The sequence below is a fragment of the Mesoplodon bidens genome (genome assembly GCF_964165515.1).
Source record: "Mesoplodon bidens genome assembly, chromosome: 8".
Classification (NCBI taxonomy): Eukaryota; Metazoa; Chordata; class Mammalia; order Artiodactyla; family Ziphiidae; genus Mesoplodon; species Mesoplodon bidens.
In genome coordinates this window covers 27,624,466-27,649,922 of record NC_138165.1, presented here as the reverse complement: position 1 = coordinate 27,649,922, position 25,457 = coordinate 27,624,466, and the positions used below count along the sequence as shown (strand labels likewise).

Here is a 25,457-nt window from a genome sequence, read left to right as displayed (position 1 = left end):
TGAATTGATCAAGAAAAAAAGGAGATAGGCAGAACTCAAAGGAATACAATACTTAGAAGTCAGGTAGAGGAAGAGGAACCAGTTTATGTGATCAAATACTAAAAAACATTAAAAAAGGAGAAGCTAAAAATAAATAATTGGTTTTGAAGGCACAGATCAATGATGACCTTTATCAAAGTGATTTGAATCCTGGCTGTGCTGGCAGAATGCAGACTAGGAGTAAGTAGGTCATTGGGGTAGGGGAGGTAGTAAATGTAGACGACTCTGATAGGCAGTGGCGAAGAAAAAACAGAACTTGGGCCTTATCTTAAGGGATTCCCTAGGTCAAAGGAAATATTTGTTTAGATGCAAAGAATCCTAAGTATCTCTGTAGGATGAGAGAAAACCCAGTGTCGGAAACAAAACAGACTGAAGATAGTGGAAAGAGATGGATTGTTGACAAACAAGTTTCCAGAAGTGGGAGGTAGGGAGGGGGAATAAGTACACAGAAAACACGTTATCCATGTAAGGCATCAAGAACAATCTCATCCTCTGATGAGTGAGAACAGGTGTGTTTGTAGTGGAAGGGAAGATTGTTAAGAGAGCCCTTTCCCAATGCTCTCTTCTTTGTGAAGTAAGAGGCTGCAAGGTAGGGAATTTGAGAAAAGAAGGAACAGGAAAAAAAAAAAATGAGAAAGGAAACTAACAACATTTGAGTAAACTAATGTCAACAACATAATTGGCCCACATCAAGTTGCAACTCAAATTAGTGATCATTTATTAGCTGCCCCCTGAGTACTCACTCCCCACTTCCAATAGCTCATGGACTTGGGATCTATGAGTTTGCAGAGAAGCCACAGTGGACCTGGCTGAAGCCAGAGATGGAAAGCATAACCTACACTGAGCCAATCAGTACATTCCAAATCTGTGGGCATCGTGACTGGTTCAGAGGTCAGCATCAGACTAAATCTGGCCAACAGAGTGCATCTCTTAGGTCTAGTGCTAGAGATTTGGGGACAAAGATGATTTCTCATACCTGTTACACATGAAAGAGGAAGCATGAAGCCCTGGAGCTACTGAAAGCTGTATTAGTCAGCTCAGGCTGCCTTAACAAAATACCACAGCCTGGGTGGCTTAAACAGTAGAAATTTATTTTCTCACAGTTCTGGAAGCTAGAAGTCCAAGATCAAGGTGGCATCAGGGTTGGTTTCTGGTGAGGTTCTTCTTGCTACTTTCTTGCTGTGTCCTCACATGGCCTTCCATCTTGCATGCTTGTGGAGAGAGAGATCTCGGGTATCTCTTTCTCTTCTTATGAGGACACAGTTCTATTGGATTAGGGCTCCACCCTTATCACCTCACTTAACTTTTATTTCCTCCACAAAGCCTTATCCAAATATAGTCACATGGGGGGGTGGGGCTTCAACATACGAATCTGGGGCAAGGGGACACAATTCAGTCCAGGACAAAAGCTATCTTGAAGCTACCTGGCCTAAGGGTGATGGCACTATATACATTTAGGATGAAGCCAACTCTGAAGAAGGAAAATTGGGAAAATAGAAAGAAGTTAGGTCCCACTGTTAATTAGTTAGATTAAGTTTCATTTGAAGCCAGTCCCATCTGGCTTTTTCAGTTATTGAGCCAATATATTCCCTTAATTGTTTAAGCCAGTCTGAGTTTTCTGTTATCTCCAACCCAAAGTAACCTAAATAATATAGCAGTTATGTGATTTCCTCTACCACCAGGCAGTCTGAGGGGAAAACATGTGGTTTTACCTAGATAAGGCCTGTCTAGGCTTGTAATACAGAAAGTAATGGTGATTTAGGATGTGGAATTGAGGGAGAATATAACAAATGACCATAAAAGCCCAAAATGACTAGAAATTTAAAAATAAAGAGGAGAGGAGAAGGAGGGATTGGGGAAGGTTGATGGACTTGATGTGGTTGAAGCCTGGGTTTAACAGAAACAAGGGGAAGGAAAGACAGAAGGTACTGGTTACTAATTAGGCCTTCTGAGTTTAACCTATGTCACCTAGTAACAAAAACAGTAATGCTGTAACAAGAAGAAGGAAATCCTATCTGAATGAGAGATGCTTACAGTGTGGGAGAACCACAAGGCCATGAACACCTAGGAAAAAGAAACTTTTTAGCTTGGACAAAAAGCTGAAATCTGGACCCCCAACTACCACCTCATTTTAATCTTCAGCAGGTCATTATTATTTTATTTTATATATATATTTTTTGCGGTATGTGGGCCTCTCACTGTTGTGGCCTCTCCCGTTGCGGAGCACAGGCTCCGGACGCGCAGGCTCAGCGGCCATGGCTCACGGGCCCAGCCGCTCCGCGGCATGTGGGATCTTCCCGGACCGGGGCACGAACCTGTGTCCCCTGCATTGGCAGGCGGACTCTCAACCACTGCGCCACCAGGGAAGCCCCCAGCAGGTCATTATAATAAACCTCCATCCTTTGCTCCTCAGGAACAATCCCCCACTGGACACATCTAAGATCCTATGACAACTTTTTAAATTGTATATTTATTATGATAATCTTAAAAATATAATCAGTAGGAGCACATGTGTAACTGCTACTTGATTTCAGTGCCTATATATGCATTTATGATCTTGTTGCAACAAGCAGCACAGATATAAGATAGAAATGATGCATCTGAGTATACAGCACACTGTAAACAGATTCTGCAGTATTCTGAGTTGAGAAAAGTGGTGAGGGAATTGAGAAGACACACAGCACACACAGCACAGATGGGATGAAGTCCAAAGAACCTGTGTGGTGGTGGTCAGTACCTTGTTTATAATGAGAGCTGCAATTTAGTTTCGGTAAAACATCAGCAGTCACGTTATAATGTTGTTAATTTGAATTTTATTGGCTTTGTGGTTGTATTTGTGCTTATTTTGATTTTATAGTTGAATAATAGCTCTATGTACAAGGAGCGTATAACCAGATTTGTGTTAATAATATAGTAAAATATCAACTCAGGGGTCTGAGAAGTTTTTTCCTTTAAATGAAGGTTTATATATTTTTCACCATTGAGAAATACAGTATTAGAAGATTCTGTTCCAGAGAATTCTTCTCCCACTCTTCCTTAACAGCAGAAATACCCCAAGTAGGACAGAATCACTTCAATTCTCCTTGGAAAACAATTTCAGGTGAAGAGGCAAAGGGTTTGGATTAAGTTGAATCCAGGATCTGCCACTTACTACCATATAACCTCTAACATGATACTTAACTTTGTTAACCTCAATTTCCTCAATAGAATGTGACTAATAAGATTATTGCAAAATATGGGAGGGTTATAGAAGGTGATCTATCTAGCATAATGTAGCATAGTGCTAGGTGCATGGTAAGTGCTCAATAAACTTTAGTTGATATTACTGTTGTTACCGTTAGTCTGGCTCTCCTTACAATTTCCCTAGGGCTTCATTAATACCACAGGATCAAGCTTCCTACTTGATCTGCTATGCTTATTATTCAGCCCTAAAGTAGTCCCAACTTCCCAAGAAAGTGAAAGACTAATTTACCAATGAAGTGGGGTGGTATAGTAGAAAGTGCTGAACTGAGAACAGGATAAGCCTCAAGTTTAAGTCATAGTACAGCAGCCAATCCATTAATCATGATTTTTGGGAAAGTCACTTACTTTGCCTAAGGCTCATTTCTTAAATGGAGATAATTCCTAAGTCACAAAGTTTTTACAAAGAACATTATAAACGACATAGTGTTTCATAAATGTAAAGTCAAACTATTATTCAGTGAATTCCAGAAACATTTCTAAAAGACACCCCTTAAAGCTTGAAAAGGAAAAAAAAATCACAAATAATTAGGAACCCCATTCCCACTTCCCTCTATTGAGCAATCAGGTATTGAGGTGGCCCATTAGGACAAGAAGGCAAACTGAAAGTAACAATCAAGCCTTTTACTTACCATAACGGTGTAAACAAGAGGCAAAAAGAGGCAACGGCTCCCCAATGTTCCATTTTCCCCTGTGGAATGACACCAGGCAAGGATCGAGTGGATGCAACAAAGATGGGGGAAACTGTCTCACTACCCCAGACCCCTGAAAAAGAGGCTAATGCCTTTTTGTGGGTGCACGGACCGGCGCAGCGTGGGGGGTTTAGGAAGAAGGGAAGAGCTAAGAGAGGAATGGTACTGAGCCAAAGTGGAGAAAGGGTCTCCGCAGAGGCCCCCAATAAGGAGTCCTCTGAATGCAGGCATCTGGTCTAGGAATTGTCTAATGAAAAAACTAGCAGTGGAACACTCTTCCCAGGGGATTTTGGGCAAGAGCAAGTTTTATAGTACATTAAAAGAGGCAATGTGGAAACACAGCATGATTGCCTAGGAGGTCAGGGATTTCCTTATAAGGCTAGCAGGTCCTGTTTTCTAGGGTAAGGTGAGCTAGCTAAAAATAGGTTGGAGGACTGCGATTGTAGTATGTTAGGTTTCCTTGACTGGTGTTTCCCATAAGGGCAGGCTGACTAAGGTTTAGAACTGTGACCTTGACTAGGCCACTGGCGTGACACCCATTTTGTGGGTCACTTTATCAGAATGTAGATATACATAAAAGCATGGCCACACAGAATGGGGAGAGGCAGGGGGGGGGTGGGTGGGGGAAGGCTTGACTGGAATCCCTACAGAAAACTGCAGTGCACTGGCTGTATACCAATTCTGGTGTGCGGATGGCAGCTTCTCCCGATGAGGCCTTGCAGGAAATGTCTTAATTGCTAACTGCCAGGCCTGAAAGATCACAGATACGATTCTGACCTAGAGTCAGCCTCCTCACCCAAAGGAAAAAAAAAACACAAGCACTCTTTACTTAACATATAATAAACTTATTCAGAAATTACATAAACTAAAATATCAATACATTTAAGAATGATTAAAACAAATAGCCCGTGAATAGTAATGCCACAGCAAGCTGCTTGAGAATAATTGAGAATGTTAATTATAGTCTTAACTTCCAAGGACCACAATATGTAGAGAAACCATAGTAATCTTCAATCTATAAAAGGTCTTATTTCTAAGACCATTTGTAAGTCAGCTGTTAAGAGCTCAGAACCACATTTTCCACAGGAGCATTTTAATTGGTAATTAAGATACCAGGCTAGATTACACATGCTTTCAAAATCCATAATGTGGATGAAAAGAAATTTGTTTGTTTATTTTAGATGATTTTAGAAAACTGGCAAATTCCATTTTCCCAAACAGCTGAAACACTGCCAATCCATAATGCCTGGGGCAACTGGAATTTTATTTAATACAAAAAACAATCTGATTACATGATTCTTTTAAAACAACAATAGCAAACACAAAAACCTGTCGGCCATCTCTTTGCCACCTGATAACATAAGGTGTGCCTATAAAGTTATGTTGTTTAACTAAAAATTACAACTTTACATCAAAATAAGTGTTGTCCTTTCAAATAAATCACCTTAAGAGATTACTATTTATTCCAATAACAGTAAAACATCTTTGAAAACATTATTTTCAGATAATGTCCTCATAGCAAGCTAACTGATTCTTTTTCATATCCTCAGTGGTGGCAATTTTTTTGCTTTAGGATATATACCTTTTGTTGCTTTTAGAGTAAGTTGTTCTCGTTGCCATAAATGTACAGATTCCCAACAAAACCAGCTTGGAAGGATCATATTCATTAAGATATAGCTTCTGGTATGTTCTGTTTCCTTAAACAGTCTCAAACAGTCATACCTCATAAATCAAGTGCACATAGTACACACTATACTGCCACAAATGATAGTATCCTTTGTGCTTATTCTGTTTTGAGAAGCTAAAACCATCTGGAAATATAAGCTAGATTTTTTTAAGTTTTTTTTTTTTAATATTGATAACAAAAATAGAAAATATACAGGGGGAAAGAGCCCTCTTACAATTACAACAAAAAAATTATATGGAATACCTAGGAATAAATTTAGCCAGAAATGTACAGGACTGATATGAAGAAAGCTATACAACTCTACAGAGGAGCATGGAAGATAATTTAATAAATAGGAAGACAGTACATGGGTTTCTGGAGCTGAAGATTCAATACTGTAAAAAAAATGTAGGGCTTCCCTGGTGGCGCAGTGGTTGAGAGTCCGCCTGCCGATACAGGGGATATGGGTTCGTGCCCTGGTCCGGGAGGATCCCACATGCCGCGGAGTGGCTGGGCCTGTGAGCCATGGCCACTGAGCCTGCGCATCCGGAGCCTGTGCCTCGCAACGGGAGAGGCCACAACAGTGAGAGGCCTGCGTACCGCAAAAAAAAAAAACCCAAAACCAAAAAACCCCCCAAAAAACAACAAACAAACAAACAAAAAAATGTAAATTCTCGCCAAAATTAAAGTAATTCCAATCAAAGTTCCAAAAATGTTTTTGGGGAACTTGAACAAATAATTTTAAAGTTCATCTGGAAGAATAAACATGCAGAAAGTACCAAGAAAATACTGCAGAGGAAATGAGTGCTGTTGATTGTGGTGTGGTAGGGTTAAGGAGGGTTGGGGTAGTCCTTGCCCTTCCATACATTACAATACTCTAGAAAGCAAATATATCCTGGCCATGTCTATAGTGCCAGGATATACAGTCAAAGCACTAGAACAGAATAGAAAGTCCAGAAGCTAGTCAAATTATATATAAGAATTCCATTTGTAATAAAGCTAGTATTTCAAATCAGTAGGTTAAGACTGGCCTATTCAAAGAAGCATATTAAGAAAAGCGGTTACCTATTCAGAAAAAATAAAGTTATATCCCTACTCTATCTAACACCAAATAAATTCCAGATGAGTTAAAGTTTTTAATGTAAAAATACTTTTTATAGGCTTAGAAAAAATATAGGTGAATACTTACTAAAAAGTGGGGTAGAAAAGACTCTTTTAAACATTATACCAAATCCATAAAGTATAAAAGAAAAAAGAAAAAGACTAATTGATTGCTATAGGAATGTACAGGATGATATACTATAAAAGACACTCATGGAAATAAATGCAAAATATTACAATGTGTTAAAATGATTAATATATAAAGAATGTTTAGAAAATAATTAGAAATGACCTCAGTAGAAAATGTGCTAATACCATCAATAAGCATTCACAAAAGAAATGCAAATGGCCACTAAACACTTAAAAATGTTCATCACACTAATAATAAATAACTTTGGGGGATGCTTCTGACTGCAAGTAACAGAAGACACTATTCAAACTGGCTCAAATAAATAGAGCATGTTATCTCTCAGAACTAAGTCCAGAGGTTGGGCAAGTTCCAGCTATGGTTTCAGTTCTATAATGTCATCAAGGACCCAGGTTCATGCCATTTCTCCATCTTGCTCTAAATAGCATCACCTTCATTCTAAGGCTGGTTCGCTTTGTTAATTACAAAACAGCTTCAGCAGTTCCAGGCATCACACTGGTATGGCAATATCCAGAGCAGGAAAAGGATCATTTCTTTCTTATGTCTCTTTTTAGTGATGAGGAAACTTTTTCACAAGTTCTTCAGCAGACTTGCTCTCAGATTTCACTGGCCAGAACTGGGTCACAAACTATTCCTAAACCAGTCTCTGATAAGAGAATGAGTTCCTATGATTACCTTAGACCTTTTAAGGTTCTCAAAGTGTGGTCTACAGATCCCTAGGGGCCCCCAAGACACTTTTAGTGGGTCTGCAAAAGGTCAGAATTATTTTCATAGTACTATCAACATGTTATTTGCCTTTTTTACTGTGGTGACATTTGCACTGATGGTGTACAGGCAATGGTGGATAAAATTGCTGGGACCTTGGTCTGAATCAAGGCAGTGGCACCAAACTATACTAGAGGTCATGCCTTCTTTACCAACCATGCATTTGAAGAAAAAAAAGAAAAAAACCAGTTTCACTTAAGTATATCCTTGATGAAGCAATGAAGATTGTTTTCATGCAACCCCATTTTTACTTTGGCATTTTCTCAAAAACAAACTAAGCCTGTCAAGAAAACAACTGACAGCATTTCTTGCCATTGATAAAATTCAAGCTTTCAAGGAAAAATTAGAATTTTGGAAACCCTGTGTCCACCACTGTGAGCTTAACAGCTTGCTGACACTTAAACACTGTTCTGATGAGAACAAAGTATTTTTGATATTGTATAATGAAATGTGTCAACATTTGGAAGACCTGCACAACTCAGTGAACCAATATTTTCCAGATGGCCAACATATGATATCACAAAATCATGCATGGGTAAAAGATCCACTCAAAGTGCAAGACAGACCAATGGATTTTAATGTAACAGAGTAGAAAAAGTTCACAGGTATGATTTCAAATATTATATTGCAATTAACCTTTAAGAAACTACCACATGGACTTCCTTGGTGGGGTGCAGTGGTTAAGAATCCGCCTGCCCATGCAGGCGGACACGGGTTCGAGCCCCGGTCCGGGAAGATCCCACATGCTGCAGAGCAACTAAGCCTGTGTGCCACAACTACTGAAGCCCGTGCGCCTAGAGCCCGTGAGCCACGACAGGAGAAGCCACCACAGTGAGAAGCCCCAGATCACTGCAACTAGAGGAAGCTCGTGCGCAGCAACAAAGACGCAATGCAACCAAAAATAAATTAATTAATTAATTTAAAACAGAAGCTACCACTTACTGGGATTTAATGTAGTATTAAAGGAGATTCTTCACACCCATCTGAATAGACTTTTAAAGTACTCTGCCCCTTTCTAACTACTTATATATCTGTGTGAGATCAGATTTTCTTCATATATATCAACCGGAACAACACATCATAATAGAGAGTGCAAAAGCAAATATAAGAATCTAGCCATCTTCTTTTAGGCCATACATTAAGGAGATATGCAAAAATGTAAAACCATGCTACTCTTCTAATTTTTTTCTTTTGGAAAATACTTTTAATAAAAAGGGTATTCATACTAATATGCAATACGTTTATTATTGTTTTAAAAGGGCTTAAATAAATATTTAAATTTTTTCTTAGGTTTAATTTCTAATACAGCAAATAATGATAACTATGATCCACATAAACAAAAGCTCTTGGGGGGCCTCTATAATTTTTCAGAGTGTCAAGTCTCAAAAAACTTGAGAACTGCTGCCATAGATTAACTTTCTGGGGTGACATGGAGAGTGGAAAGTCCACCAATTAAAAAAAAAATTGGTGCAATGGGTTACTCACCATCATTTTGGCAAAGGTGAAATGTTGTGATCAGTGGTGTGCAAGAACAAGCATCCTCACACATTGCCAGGGAGATTGTACCAAGAGACCTTTCCTGAGGGAACTTTGGCAGTACACATGAACATTTTTAAAGAAGAAATCTGATGAAAAATTCCATTTCTAGAAATATATCCTAAGAATATAATCAGAAGAATATATTAAGGATTTGTCACAGCATTATACTGAAAAACTGCAGACAATCCAAATATTCATCTTTAGAGGACTGATTAAATTATTGTACACCTATATAAAGGAAAATTACGTAGTTACTTAAAATGTTGCCAAAAACCTAAAGTTGTTGATATGGAAAGAAGTCCATGATTTATTAGGTAGAGTAAAAAAGGTACAAAAGAGTACCTATGGTATGATCTCATTTTAAAAAATTAATACACATACCAACACCTATGTGTATTCATAGAGAAAGTCTGGAAGAGTTTATGGTAGTTCCCTTTAACTGAAAGGCTCAAGGAGATCCTTATATTTTCTTCTTAATGTGTCTCAAAATGTTTTTTTCGAGAAAACTCAAATTACTTTTATAATCAGAAAATATAAAAATATTTTAAAAAACAGTAACTATATACATTCTATATACTATCCACACTTGGGAAGGAAGGGGGAAAAAACGATGATACGGGCAGTCGCGACAGTAACACTAAAAGGCTACAAAATTTTCTGATGGTCACCCATTTCCATGGAGGAAAAGATGCCATGGAGTTTGTAAGAGTTTGGTTAGTGGGACCCAGACAGAATGCTGTAGTTGGCTGGATTCAGGACCCAAATACCTTAGGGTCAAAGAAGTCCAGGGAAAGGCTACTTTCAAAAGACACCAATTTGTTAGACCAGGTGAGGCAGACAATTGCACATGCTGAGAAGGTGGGGTAAAAAACCCGGAAAGAGAAAGAAATTGGAAAAAAGCAAAGAGTAGCAGGAGAAGGTGGAAAACAGACAAATAAACCCACATTAGAATATCAAATTCCAGTTATCCAGAAACTTCCTATTCACCAACTAGGGAGGTGCTTCCTACTCTGCTGTGTGACATTATGGCTGCCGTCTCTTTCCATTCGGTAACTGTGTTTCCGATGTGCTAGAACCTTTTCATTTATAGTACTTGTTCATCATCAGGCAGCACACACAGATGGCACCAGGCAGGTCTGCCCAGCCGAGCTGCTGGGAAAGCTTGTGCACCCTCTGCTGGTCAGCTCCACACCAGGACAAGAGGGTCTGTGTCTGTAGGAGACAACTTCTAAATGACAGGAATACACTTTTGTGCTCTCTATACAGCCAATTTCAGTGAAGAGTTTGGAAAATATTTCCTGAAACTGCCGCCTCAAAGAGACAATTCCAGATTAAAACAATGCCTTCCTTTGGTACACCAAAGAAAAACATCATAAAAACTAAAGTCCTATGAGAAAATATACCATCTAAAGCATCTTAAATTTGAATGACTTCAGTTTATTACATAATAAGTAAGTAAAGGTGTGCAGATGACTGCAACACTTAATATGACTATAAAGCTCCATAAGAATTTTACTCTGGTTGAAAACCTGAGATTATCATAACAAAAAATACTTGTATAGGTTTTACAACTTACAAAGAGCTCTCACATTTATTTTCACACCTAATCCTTACAACAATTCTATAAGCAAGGGAGGAAGGCAGGACAAGCACTTCTCTTATCACCATTTTACAGATGGGAGCTGAGGCTCAAAGGGGTTAATGAGTGGCCTTGATCACACAGCTACAAGAACCCACACTCCAAGCAGGTCTCCTGACTCCAAATTCTACGTTCTTCTCAGAGCTCTATTCTACCTGAGCTACTGATCTATAAGGGGTTTTCTGAAGAGTTGGTATGTATTCTAGGCAGAGAAGTAAAAGGCCTAAAACATATGTTTCTATAATACATTCATTCCATTTTGTTTCAAATATCACCAAAATTTTAGGTGCTGAACCCTAAATCTGAGGGGTTTGCATTGCAAAAAAAAAAAGAACATCAGTTTAACAAGGGAAGTGCATATTTTAATAAGGAATCTACTGAAAACCAAAGTTAACTTCAGAATCTCTATGTTGGCATGTCTAGGCCCATAAAAAGTATCCTATCAGGTTTCATGGCTTCTGCATTCACTCAGTCAATATATATATGTAGCAGGAAACTGGGGTTGGGAATCCTCAAGTTCTGGTCCTACTTTCTCTTGAATGTTTACCATCTTGATGATTTTTCCCTTATAAGCAAAACATTATGAATACTGTTTTGTCACAGTGCCAAGCTAAAACTCAGTATGCTGAAGGAGAGTCATTGAAATTCAGCTATAATCACAGAGATCCCCAAAGCTAAAGAGCAAAGCAAAGTAGTAATAATAGACTCAAACAATTATATAATGCTGGCTATGTGCCAGGCATTACTCTAAGTGCTTTGCATATATTAAGTCATTTAGTCCTTCCAAGAACCCATTTAACAGATAAGTAAATTGAGGCACATAGAGGTTAAGTAATTCTAGTTAGGGTAACCAGGTTCACACACTAATAAGTAGTAAGGCTGAGATCTGAACCCAGGCACGCTGGTACCTGAGTTCATCTTCTTAACCACTAAAGCTATGCTGCCTCTATTCAGTGGTATCTACCATATTCCTGTAGCTTTTTTTTTTTTTTTGCTATACGCGGGCCTCTCGCTGTTGTGGCCTCTCCGGTTGCGGAGCACAGGCTCCGGACGCGCAGGCTCAGCGGCCATGGCTCACGGGCCCAGCCGCTCCACGGCATGTGGGATCTTCCCGGACCGGGGCACGAACCTGTGTCCCCTGCATTGGCAGGCGGACTCTCAACCACTGCGCCACCAGGGAAGCCCCCTGTAGCATTTTTAAAGTAAACTTTTAATTTTAGAACAGTTTTAGATTTACAGAAAAGTTGCAGATAGTACAAAGAATTCCCATATATCTGACATAGTTTCCTCATTATTAAAATCTTACATTAGTATAGTGTATTTGTTACAATTCATAAGCTAATATTAACACATTATTATAAACTTAAGTCCATACTTTATTCAGATTTCCTTCATTTTTCCCTAATGTCCTTTCTCTCTTCCAGGATTCCTTCCAGGACACCACATTACATTTCGCCATCAAGTCTCCTTAGGCTCCTCTTTGGCTCTAACAGTTCCTAAAACTTTCTTTGTTTTTGAAGACCTTGACAGTTTTGAGGAGTACTGATCAGTTATCTTTAGAATGACTCTCAGTAAATATTCATCAGATGTTTTTCTCAGGATTAAACTGGGGTTATAGGCTTTAGGGAGGAAAACCACAGAGGGAAAGTGCCATTCTTATCACATCACATCAAGGGTACATGATATGAACATGACTCACCACTGTTGATGTTAACCTTGATAAATCGGCTGAGGTAGTGACTGACAGGTTTCTACTGTAAAGTTACCAACCCCCCTCTTTTCCATACCATATGCTTTGGCAGGAAGTCACTATGCACAGCCAACACTTAAGGAGCAGGGAGTTATGCTCCACCTTTTTAAGGGTGAAATGTCTACATAAATTATTTGGAATGTTTCTGTAAGGAAGATTTGTTTTTTCTCCCCCATTTATTTGTTCAATCACTTGTTTATATCAGTACAGACTCATAGATATTTATTTTAAACTTTGGGTTATAACCCAATACTACTTTATTTTGTTGTTCAAACTATTCCTGCTTTGCCCTTTAAGAGCTCTTTCTGTTGGCTCCTATATCCTTTTGACACATTCCCATCACTGTGTTTTTGAGCACTTCTTTACTTTCTGGCACTACAAGATGTTGCAGACTCTTGTATATTCCTTGACCCAGTCCTAGAATCAGCCATTTCCTCTAAAGAGTGTTGGGACTTCCCTGGTGGCGCAGTGGTTAAGAATCCGCCTGCCAATGCAGTGGACATGGGTTCAATCCCTGGTCTGGGAAGATCCCACACGCCACGGGGCAACTAAACCTGTGCGCCACAACTACTGAGCTGTGCTCTAGAGCCTGTGAGCCACAACCACTGAGCCTGCGTGCTATAACTACGGAAGCCTGCACACCTAGAGCCCGTGCTCTGCAACAAAGAGAAGCCACCGCAATGAGAAGCCCGTGCACCACAACGAAGAGTAGCCCCCGCTCACGGCAACTAGAGAAAGCCCGTGCGCAGCAATGAAGACCCAACGCAGCCAAAAATAAATAAAATAAAATAAAATAATTTATTAAATAAATAAATAGAGTGTTTGTTCCTTTTATTGGAGAATGGTCTGGGCGCTGGGTGTGCTCTTTGCTACTACGCTGTCCTTGCTTCTAGGCCCTCTCAACTGACAAAGCAAGGAAACATATGTGTGTATACTAAACCATGTATATCCACATATCTTTATCTATAAATGTTTCATATGTATCCATCTGTATCTATAGTACGCTAACTAGAGTTTATAGTAATGTCTCCAACTCTAATCCATTACCACATGGATCATTCTAGCCTTCCCCACTTGGTTGTCTATAACCTCCCACTCCAACAGTAAGAAACCTGGTTGCCATCATCCACCATGCAGCTATTAATTGTTTAATTCCAGTACTCATGTGTAGTAGTTTCAGAATTATTCACCCATACCTCGGTGGGAAACTTTTATCAACTAGAGGGCAGTGCTTATGTATATAGTTCCTACTGCTTTTAGTCTTACAGTCTCATTTTCAAAGTTACTTAGGTCAGCACCTTTTCTCTTGCCCCCTTCAGTGAGGGCACCTCATACATTTGTAATACAGTTATATTCTTTTGTCACCGTCTGCATTATATCCTGGAACCCCCTCTTCCCCTTCTTTTTTAAATTTTGCATACATTAAGTTTTACTCTTTGTGCTGTAAAGCTATATGGGTTTTAATAAATGCATATTCTGGGACTTTCCTGGCACTCCAATGGTTAAGACTCCACGCTTCCAATGCAGGGGGCACGGGTTCAATCCCTGGTTGGGGAACTAAGATCATGCATGCCGTGCATGGCACTACAGGAAAAGAAAGAAAGAAAGAAAGAAATGCACAGTGTTATGAATCCATTACAGTATCATATGAAATTTCTCCACCCTAAAAAAAACCAAAGCTCTGTGCTACTTAATCAACCCTCTCTCCTCCCCAAAACTCTCTACAACAGTGTGTTCATGTTTATAAATTCATGTGATTCACTTCAATCCTGTTTCCACTTAGCAGATGATTGAAGGAAACAGAGTAAGTGGCTTAGTCAAAATTTCACTATGTGATGCTGATGGTGCTACAGCTTGTGCCTTGTGACTCCTGATGTGATGCTCTTTCTACCACACAACTCCACTTCCTTGATTTCAGCAGAGAGAGACATGGTTGTGCACACAGACAAGAAGAAGAGAAGACAGAAATGGTGCTAAGTGATCGTATCTTACATTAATGGAAGCTTTTACACTAAAAATATGAGAAAGTGGAATTCCTGTTCTGGTAATTTGGTGAACCCGATACCCCAAAAACCTTTCTGCTATAAAATATTCCCAAAAGCCTGGACAAATACATTAAAAAATATATCTTGTTAAATATCGATACATCAGTGAGCCAGCAAAAAAGAAAGAGAAACCCTCAGAGACCAAAAGCTAGCAAAGATCCAAAGAGCTGAGAGAGCAATGAAGCCAGCAGTTGCCCAAATTCCACAGTGTTTAAAAAACAAAACACATCACATCACCAAAATTTATCTAAACTCAAGTTTGGTTTAAGATTAGAAAATATATTTATGTAATTACCACATTATCAGATTACAGGAAAAAAATTATATTATTACCTCAGCAGTTACAGAGAAAGTCTTTGATAAAATTCAACACCCATTCATCACTAAAAATAAAATGAACAAGACTTTTAGCAAATATGGAATGGATGAGAATTTCATTAACCTGATAAAAGGTAGCTACCAAAAACCTACAATGTCATCCTTAATGGTGAAATATTAGAAGTATTCCATTTATAAACATGAATAAGACAAGGATGTCCATTATCACTGGTTCTATTCAACACTGCACTGGAGGTCCTGGCCAGCATAGTAAGAAAAGAAAGACGAAAAAAAATAAAAGAATTGAGAGGGAAGTAATAAAACTGTCACAGTTTCCAGAGGACATGATTATCTATGTAGAAAAATCCCCCAAACCTTACAAATGACAATTATTGCTATTAAAGATAAATGTTGGCAAACAAAAGATCAAAATACAAAAACAACGTTGCTAAACATAAGATCATATACAAAAAGACAACTGCATGTTTACATACTAGCAAAAATATAGTGAGAAGACCTAATTTGAAAATATACCATTCACACAACGAAGACCCAATGCAGCCCCCCAAAATAATTAATTAAAAAAATAAATATACCATTTACAACACTGACCAAAAATATAATGCACTTAGAAAGTTGCAAAATATGCAATCCATTAAGAAAAAGATTATAAAATTTCATTAAAAGACACTAAAAAGATCTAAATAAATGGAGAGACATACTGTCTTCAGAGATAGGATAATTTGATATGGTAAAGATGTCAGTTCTCTTCAAATTGATAGGTAGATTTAATGTCATCCCAATCAAAATTCCAGTAAGGTTTTTGTAGAACTTAAGCAGATTTAAAAATGTATATGAAAGTGCAATTGCATAAAAGAAATAAGACCCTCTAGAAGAAAAGGAATAAGGTAGAAGACTTGCTCTACCAGCTGGAAAGACTTATTATAAAAGTGGTCAGGTATTCATTAACCCAGGGAGAGAAAAATAGAATAGACCAGAAAATAGAGCCTAGAAATACACTGTGAATGTAAACTTGATATATAACAGAGTTAGCACTACAGATCTGTGGAGAAACGAGGGCCCCTCCAACAAATGGCTCTGGGACAAGTAGTCATCGGTGTACAAAAAAAAGAGGGACAATAAATGGGTGTTAGTTTAAGGTGCTTAGTTTGGGGTAATTTGTTACACAGCAATAGAAAAAGAACACCCTTTTTAATGTGTGTACCAAAACACAGGTTTAAGGTCTATAGAAGCACTTTTCTAGGAATAAAAAGCCCAAAAGAAACAAAAGCCCAGCCAGTAGAAAATGGATAAATAAATTGTAGTAAATTCACACAATGAAATACTATATACTGGTAAAAATAAATGAAATGAACTACAGGTACTCTGTCAAGTGTAATGTTGAAGCAATAGACAACTTGTAGAAGAGTACATATATGCAGTATGATTCAATTTATATGATGTTCAAAAACATTCAAAACTTAATGTTTTATTTATATAAAGAGGAAAGAGGGATCCAGGAACAACGATGGGCACACAGGAGACGTCGAAGTTTTAGGTAATGTCCTATTTTCTTGAAGTTGATGATAGCTATCTGGGTATTCACTTTATAATTATTATTTATATATTATGCTATGTTACCTATACATATTCTTTTGAATAAATAAAATATTTTTTAAATAAGAGGAATAGTTTGTAAACTTTACTATCAATCCTTTAAAGCTAAATCTTTCTGGATTTTGTATATGAATGAATCTACTACATGTTCAGACATATATCAAAATATGCAGAGAAAAAATAAAAGAACCAAATTTATGGTTAAAAGCCTCAATAATTTCAAAATAAATTTCCAAAAGTGACTCACTCTCACCTGAACTACTAAAATTACCTGCTAACTGGTCTCTCTACTTCACTCTTGTCCTGATGCTGTACCTAAGTTATCTCTTTAAGGGAATGTAATATCACTCCAGAGATTTTTCCATCACATTGCCATGGGCTCACATGCTCTGACCCCTGCCTACTTCTGGGACCTGATTTTGTTCCTCTCTTCGCACATGCCCCAGCCATAGAACAGATCCTAACATTCTCCAGCATTAATGTCTATAATGCTAATGTGTACATTTAATGAAATCTTGGCATCTTTCATTGACAGCACATCGTGAGTATTTCCCTGCTTTCCATTTGTTCTGGGGAATTTGGGGATGTTGATTTGTGGTTCTGCTATATCATGATTTCACTTGACTCTTTTCTTCATCTTTAATATCCACTACATCAGAAGTCCTGTCAGTTCTACTTTTGAAATAAATATATCCTGAATCTGCCTTCTTTCCACCTCTCCTGCTACCACTCTAGTCCATCTATCATCTCTTATCTGGACCAATGCAACAGCCACCATCTCCTTGTTTCCATTCTTGTGCCACTGCAGTACACTATAGCCACAGTGATCTTATTATAACAAATTAGATCATGTTACACTCCTTCTTCAAAGTGTCCTATGGCTTCCCATCACAACAGAATAAAATCCAAAATTCCTTATACCCGATGTGACTTGGTCCCAGCCTACCTTGGCAAGTTCACTTCCCTCACGCACACTAAAGAATCACACTAGCCTTCTCACAGTTTTAGAATAATCCAACGTTGTGATTGCCTTGGGGACCCTGAATTGGAGCATCCCTCTGCCTAGACTACTCTAACCTTAGTTCATGCAGATTGGCTCATCCTCATCATTCAGGGCTCAGTTCAAACTCCACTCTTCAGAGAGGCCTTTCCTGACCATTCTGGGTACAGCAGGGCTCTCAACCACTCACTGTCGAGCACATCACTCTGTTTTCTCTTCTTCCCAGCACTTTATCACTACCTGAAAGTCTTATTTTTAAAATCTATGTATTGTCTATCTCTCCCAACACATGAGGACCTTGTTCCCTGTTCATTGTTATACCCTATGCTGAAATAGTTGCCAGCACATTGTAGATGAAAATAATTACATGTTGAATGAATGACCTCTTGTGGCCTTGGTTCAAATTTCTTTGTCTCTGAACAAATGTTCAGGTTTAATAACCGGAGCGTTTTATACATTTATTCTGTTATGCCTCTTTAAATGACGTATGTGAACAAAAAGCATTTTATTAACTTCTGAACTCATATGTCCTCTTTTCTGTCTTTAAAATATCAATGGCAAGGGTGGTTAAGTATTCTGTAAACATCACACAGACACAGAATGAAAAAAAAAAAAGAACTAATGTTTGTTTTATGCCCCAAATTAAGAGAAGTCATTTCCAAATCTTAACCTAGGGATAGCTGTTCATGACATTTTACCTTCAACAAGAAAATATCTACTTTATAGGTAGAACTGTTAGGGATTAAAGTTTTTTTTTGTTTGTTTGTGAAGAAAAGAATCTTTATTTATTGATTGATTAATTCCCATAGGTTTATTTTTTATTTTATTTTTTTAACATCTTTACTGGAGTATAATTGCTTTACAATGGTGTGTTCGTTTCTGCTTTATAACAAGGGATTAAAGTTTTTAAAAAGTTATTTCTTTTTATTAATATTGTGGTTTCCTACTTATTTAAAGAATGAAGACTAAATCTGATTCTATGTGAAAAGTACTTAGTTCCTGACAATAGAATCTGTACAACATTGTTTTTAGAATAGCCCATTCATTCAACATATATATGTATCCTTAGCACACTGCCTAAAATGTGGTTACTGTATATGTATGTTGAATGAATGAATGGACCTCTCTAAACACAAACGTTGGGAAGACAGGCAAACAACAATTCTAATATAGTGCCACAACCAGTGTATGCAGAGTAACGTGTTAGAAGAGGCAAGGCTATAACTTGCCTTGCCTCTTCTAACATGTTAGAAGATGGAGGGGTCAGGAAAAGTGTGTGAGTGGAGCTGTGATACCTGGGATGAGTCTTGAGATAAATAGATAAGAGGAAAGGAAGGGCGCTCCAGACAAAGAAAATTTTAAATGTAAAGGCACCCTGGCTTGAGCAAGTAGGCAACATGTCAGAAGCACAACAGCAAATGTAGGGTTTCCCTGGTGGCGCAGTGGTTAAGAATCCGTCTTCCATTGCAGGGGACGGGTTGGAGCCCTGGTCTGGGAAGATCCCACATGCCACAGAACAACTAAGCCCGTGCGCCACAACTACTGAGCCTGTGCTCTAGAGCCCGTGAGCCACAACTACCGAGCCCGCATGCCGCAACTAATGAAGCCCACACGCCTAGAGCCCGTGCTCCGCAACAAGAGAAGACACTGCAATTAGAAGTCTGCGCACCGCAACGAAGAGAAGTCCCCGCTCACCACAACGAGAGAAATCCCGCGTGCAGCAATGAAGACCCAATGCAGCCAAAAATAATAAATAAATAAATTAATTAATTAAATTTTTTAAAAAAGCACAGACTCTAAAAAAAAAAAAAAAAGGAGCAAATGTGAAAGATGGGCAAAGATGAGGCTGAAAATGTGGGCAAGATGCAGGTAGTAAAGTGCCCTATATACTACACTAAGGCATTCAGATTTTGTCCTGTAAGGCACCTCTACTGACCTCGAGGAATTCGTATATGTAGCCTCGAGGTTATGAGATTTCTCTAGAGAAATGTTTTATTTTTAATTTGTTAAAAATCTAAATAAAAAAATTTTTTTGAACAAAAGGATACTCTGGATCACCTGGATGACTACCTTTTAATTGATTACAGTACTGTCACAAGATTTCAGTTCACACGTTTGTGTTTAGGACTGCACTGGCAAACAAGTGGTTTATCATTGGCACAGGTTAATGAGAGACATGGAGACTTTTACGTAAGTGATATTTGTCAAGTGAAGGTCAAATAAAATCATGACACAATGAACAAAGGAAGATTTTTACATTGGTTTAAATAAAGAAAAGAGGTGAAGTCACTGAGTAATCTCTCAACACAAGGACAATGCGGACAGGCCTTTCTGTAAGGAGTTTATGCCCTGGAGGACAGTGAAGGTTTACTTTTTAGAGCATGATAGGTCCAGCAAAAACAGTCTCATTGGTAACAACGAATAAGCATTCATCAGAATTTATTTGTTTTATAGTTCTGCTTCATTTAATGTACAACCGTTTATACCGAACATATTTTAAGTTCACCATAGAGAATCCTAGGTATCTATCTACTTAGGTTTGAGAAATTCTGCTCTGGGTGACTGGGAGGCACTGAAAGATTATATAGGGAAATGACAGATTTGTGCTTTAGAAAAATCACTCTGGCAGCAGTGTGGAGGGTTGGAATTGAAAGTATTTAAGTAAGGCAGAAAGGAGGCTACTTAACATAATAATGTGATAAAATGGTGAGGCCCTAAATTACTCTGGGGGGGATATGAAGAGGAGATGGATAACAGAATCAAAAGCACTTGGTTAGGGTGACAGAAAAGAGGGCATCTAGGATGACTGTCCCTTGGGTGACTTGGTGGTGAGATACAGACCACTGGGAGACAAACAAGTTGGGGTGAAGGGGAAGGAGAAAAAAAGAGGTGATCAATTCAATTCAGCAATGATTTGAATTTCATTTTCGCCAAAGAAAACCCAGTTATCTTTTCTGGGTCCGTTTTCTCAGTGACAGCTGCATTCATGAATTACCAAATTAACTATTATAGCGCTCTCTAAAAATATACAAAGCACTCCACAGTATGCTGTAAATAAGTCATGAAAAAATCAGCAAAAGCCCAGGCCCTAAAGGAAATTCAGCAGAGTTATAAAGAGATATGACAAATTTTTCCTAAACACTTAAAACCAATGCACTCACCCAGTATTGTACTTTTTGCTCTGTCAGTCAAATGCAATCACTCCCTAGCCCACGTCTGAACAAGAGGCCACGTGGGAGATGCAAAGACACCACCCTCAAGGCACTTAAAAGCAAAGCAATGGGCCTCGTCTGGTGCATGATTCCTGAAACCTTAGTGTGGTAAGAATGTCATATCCTCAGTGACCCAGCCCTTGAGGATATGACAGGAACCTTGACCTTACAGGCAGGGCTGGTCACAAAGTTATCTTTTACTTAGAGGAATCAACGTGGAGTACCCTAGGCAGTTCAATAACAATGTAAATATTTCATATTTCATTCCCGATAAGGGGGGGTAAAAAGGCGAGAGTAAGGACAATGCAGCAATTATCGCAAAACCAGCCTGCGTCTCCGCGGACCACAAGAGGGCGGGCCTCCGGGGAAGTAATTCAACTCTAGTTTGGTGGGAATGTCAGCACCTTCACCACTAACTCATAATAACAAAAGCATAGTGTTTACGGACCCAAAAGGTTTAACCGTCCACCTTATCCACAACGTCCAACGCGTGACTGAAGGGAAAGCCGAGGGCGTACCTTTCTTTAGCACAGGACGCTGCCTTCGGGGCAGAGGGGCGGTAGCACACGACACTGCGCCCCTCTCGGCGCCCGGCCAGGGCCTCTCAGAGCAAAAGTCGGGGGCTGAGAGACGTAAGGCTACCGGGGCGGCAAGGGACGGACCCCTGAATGCAGGGTTCAAACAGGTAACGAGGACGAAGAGACTGCAGCACAGCGCCCCCAGGGCTCTCCCCTGGCGCCGCGTGCAGAGCCGGAAAGGCGCGCCAGCCCTACGGCGCAGCCTCCGCCGGCGCCAGAGGAGGCGGGGTAGGGCGGGGCAGCGGCCGGTTGGAGGCGGGGCCGGGGTAAGCGCTCGCTCCCCGCTACCTTGTGGGGGTTGTAGTTCTGTGAACAAGTCAAGATCCCTCCGAGGGCACTGGGAACTACATTTCCCAGTGAGGGAACTGCTGCGGCGGACCGCGCGTTACGGGCGTCGCAGTGCCGGCCGCCGGGTCCGGAGCTGGAGAGCGTTAGAGGAGCCAGCCAGGAAGGGGGTTTCTTTTCCGTCCCAGTTGCCTGCTCTCGGGCGGCACCGGCTCTGCCTTCCCTTGCCCCACTGCCGTGCGCCCCCAGCCCGGCTCCGGGCGTCAGCTTTTCCTGGCCCCCTCGGGGAGCTGGGGCCTGGAGGTTCGGAGGTAGCGGCCGCTGCCCGGCGCCGGAGTGAGGGGCGCACTCCTCTTGGGCCCTGCCAACTCCGCCACCGGCCGGCACCTCCATGGGCCCAAGCCAGAAGCCCAACGTGTGCCGCAAGCTGAGTCGCCGGGCGCTGGGCTTCTTCTCTCGGGACGCGGGCGTGGTGCAGAGGACGAACCTGGGTATCCTGCGGGCGCTGGTGTGCCAGGTGACCGCCCGTCGGCCGGGAGGCGAACCAAGGGCAGCGGAGCGACTGGCGGGGGTTGGGGCTAGGGGTGGGAGTCAAGCTTCCGGCCGGGGTGCAGTTTTCACGCAATACAGCCCCGTTTTAAGAAGATCACCCTTGGGCTTCCCTGGTGGCGCAGTGGTTGAGAGTCCGCCTGCCGATGCAGGGGACACGGGTTCGTGCCCCGGTCCGGGAAGATCCCACATGCCGCGGAGCGGCTGGGCCCGTGAGCCATGGCCGCTGAGCCTGTGCATCTGGAGCCTGGGCTCCGCAACGGGAGAGGCCACAAAAGTGAGAAGCCCGCGTATCGCCAAAAAAAAAAAAAAAAAAAAAAAAAAAGAAGATCACCCTTGATGGGCAGGGTGATCCAGGCCTTGAACCTGGAGGATTAGTAAATAGCCTTTAATAGAACCGGCACATACTTTTAGTTTTAACTTTCTTAAGTCTTATTGCAGACAGTTTTTTTTTTCTAAAAATTGGTCACCCCACTTAAGCCAAAACGTGAAAGCAGAGTGAGGAAGAATTGGACATAATGTTTTTTTAAGAACGTACATGAAATTACTTTGAAAACTGTAAATGTAACTATCCAACTTAAAATTGGTGCACAGTAGAAACTTAGGAGTTATTTGCTAAATCGAAATTCCTGTGTCTTTCAGGAAAGTACTAAGTTTAAGAATGTTTGGACAACTCATTCCAAGTCACCTATAGCCTATGAGAGAGGAAGAATATATTTTGACAACTATCGGTGCTGTGTCAGCAGGTATCTTTTTGGTGAAACTTTTTGCTGTAATTCACTTGACTGTTGATCTTAACTCTAATTTTTATAGAAACACATGCCTACATTAGTGCCTAGTGAAATAGGAGAATGGAGAAATCGGTCCAAAATAAGGGGAGGGGGTAAAATGCATGTAATTTTAAAATCTTGTTAAATCTAAAGTTTGAGGTTTTATCCTTGTAAACACCAATTTAAAGCAAATTTATATTGCAGGCAAAATGACAGGTTGCTGAGTACAATGTAGTATTTTATTCTGCTTAAAAGATACCGGAGTCAAGAGATCCAGGTACCTACTAATTAGATGCTGTTTTAGAGAAGACTTTCTGTGTTTTGTTTTGAAACTACTTGCCTTTGTTTTAGAAGAAAATTTTCAAACTTGCTCAAGTAGAGAATAGTATAGTGAACCCCATATATTCATTACCTAGATTCAAAAAGGATCAAGATTTTGCCACGTTTGCTTATCTTTTCCCACCCCCTTTCCATTATTCCTTTGCTAAATATTTTAAAGCATATTCCAAACATCATGCCATACTTAAGTTTGCTTCTCTAAAAAAATATGGCTATTTTCTTTTTCTTTTTTAACCGCTTTGTAATTCACCTTTTTAAAGTGTACGATTCAATGATTTTTACTTCCTTGAAATTCAATGAAAATGAATTTGGTGAACCACTGATGGTTCATATAGACAACCATCACTACAGTTAATTTTAGAACATTTTCATTACCTCACAAAGAAACACTGTACCCTTTAGCTATCACCAGGATACCTTCATCACCCTCAGCCCTATGCAACTGCTAGTCTACTTTCTGTCTCTATAGATTCATCTGTTTTGGACATTTCAAAAAATTGAATCACATAATATGTGATTTTTGTGTGTGACTGGCTTCTTAGTAGATTACCAGTTTATTATAAAAGTTTATAACTCAGGAACAGCCAGATGGAAGAGATGCATAGGGCAATGTGTATGGGAAGGAGCACAGAGCTTCTGTGCTCTCTGAGCCCGCCACTCTTCCTGAATCTCCATGTGTTCACCAACCCAGAAACACCTCTCCTTTTCTAATATATATATTTAATGCCATACATTTCCCTCTAAGGACTGTTTTTGCTGCATCCCACAAATGTTGATACATTGTATATTCATTTTAAAATTTGAGAGCTTCTTTGACCCTTGTGTTAATTAGAAATGTGTCATTTAATCTCCAAATATTTTGAGATTTTCCAGCTATCTTTCTGTTATTGATTTCTAATCTAATTCCACTGTGTTCTGAGAGCATATTTTGTATTATTTCTAGTTTTTTAAATTTGTTGAAGTGTACTTTATGGCCCAGAGTGTGGTCTATCTTGGTGAATGTTTCACATGGGCTTGAGAAGAATGTGTATTCCCTTGTTGTTGGATGAAGTACTCTAAAGATGTCAGTTGGACCCAGCTGATTGATGGTACTGTTCAGTTCAACTATATCCTTATGGACTCCACTTGTTGGATCTGTCAGTTACTGACAGAGGTTGTTTTGAAGTCTCTAACTATATTAGTGGATTTGTCTATTTCTCCTTGTGTTCTATAAGTTTTTGTATCACATATTTTGACATTCTGTTGTTAGATGCATACACATTAAGTAATGCCACTCTTTATCCCTGATAATTTTCCTTGTCAAAGTCTGCTGTGTCTGAAATTAATATGGCTACTCCAGCTTTCTTTGTTTCTTTGTCTTTTATTCTTTTTCTGCCTTCTCTGGTTTCAACTGAGCATCCTATATGATTACATTTTCTCTCCACTTTAACATATCAATTATATTTCTTTTTTAAACTTTTTAGTGGTTGCCTTGGAACTTGCAGTATACATTTACAACTAATCTAAGTCACTTTCAAGTCACTTTCTCCTACTCTCTTCATGAGTAGTGCAGCTACCTTATAACAGTGTTTCTAATTCCTCCCTCCTGTCTTTTATAGTATTGATGTCATTCATTTTACTTATCCATAAGCTATAATCATTGAATACCTTGTTGCTGAATACATTATTATAAACACATTTTTATCTGTTAAATCAATTAAGTATAAGAGAAACAGTGGATTTTATTTTATCTTTATTTATTCCTTCTTTAACATTCTTCTTTTCTTTATGTAGATCTGAGTTTCTGACCTATATCATTTTTCTTCTCTCTGGAGAACTTTGAGTTCTTAAGGCAGAACTTTCTTATAAGGCAGGTTCACTGACAACACATTCCCTCAATTTTTGTTTGTCTGAAAAAGTCTTATTTCTCCTCAACTTTTGAAGGATAACCTCTCAGGATACAGAATTCTAGGTTGGTGGGAGTTTGTTTTGTTTCATCACTTTAAATATTTCACTCCATTCTCTACTTGCTTGCATGGTTTCTGAAGAGAAGTCCAGTGTAATTCTTAACCTGTTCATCTGTAGGTAAGGTGATTTTTTTCCCTCTGCCGTCTTTCAAGGTGTTCTCTTTGTTTTTGATTTTCTACAGTTGGAATATGGTATGCCTAGGTATAGATTTTTTGGTA

The 25,457-nt window shown here is 39.5% G+C and overlaps 2 protein-coding genes across 5 annotated transcripts in view; one reads left to right on the top strand and one right to left on the bottom strand.

Annotated features, from left to right (window-relative positions):
- Positions 1-21,512, bottom strand: part of METTL8 (methyltransferase 8, tRNA N3-cytidine) — an 89,822-nt gene extending 68,310 nt beyond the window's left edge. The window contains exon 1 of the mRNA XM_081242045.1: positions 21,290-21,512. The gene's annotated coding sequence lies outside the window, so the exon portion shown is untranslated. The remainder of the gene's footprint in view (positions 1-21,289) is intronic.
- Positions 21,513-21,715: 203 nt separating this feature from the next.
- DCAF17 (DDB1 and CUL4 associated factor 17) overlaps positions 21,716-25,457 on the top strand; it is a 34,931-nt gene continuing 31,189 nt past the window's right edge. For 2 of the 4 annotated variants that reach the window (XM_081243220.1, XM_081243221.1), the window contains exons 1-2: positions 21,919-22,151; positions 22,826-22,929. In XM_081243220.1, coding sequence (XP_081099346.1) covers positions 22,026-22,151; positions 22,826-22,929 — 230 coding nt within the window. In that variant the 5' untranslated portion in view covers positions 21,919-22,025. Of the gene's footprint in view, positions 22,152-22,825; positions 22,930-23,153; positions 23,231-25,457 lie in introns of those variants that run through there. The other 2 variants (XM_081243219.1, XM_081243218.1) reach the window with 2 other exon arrangements.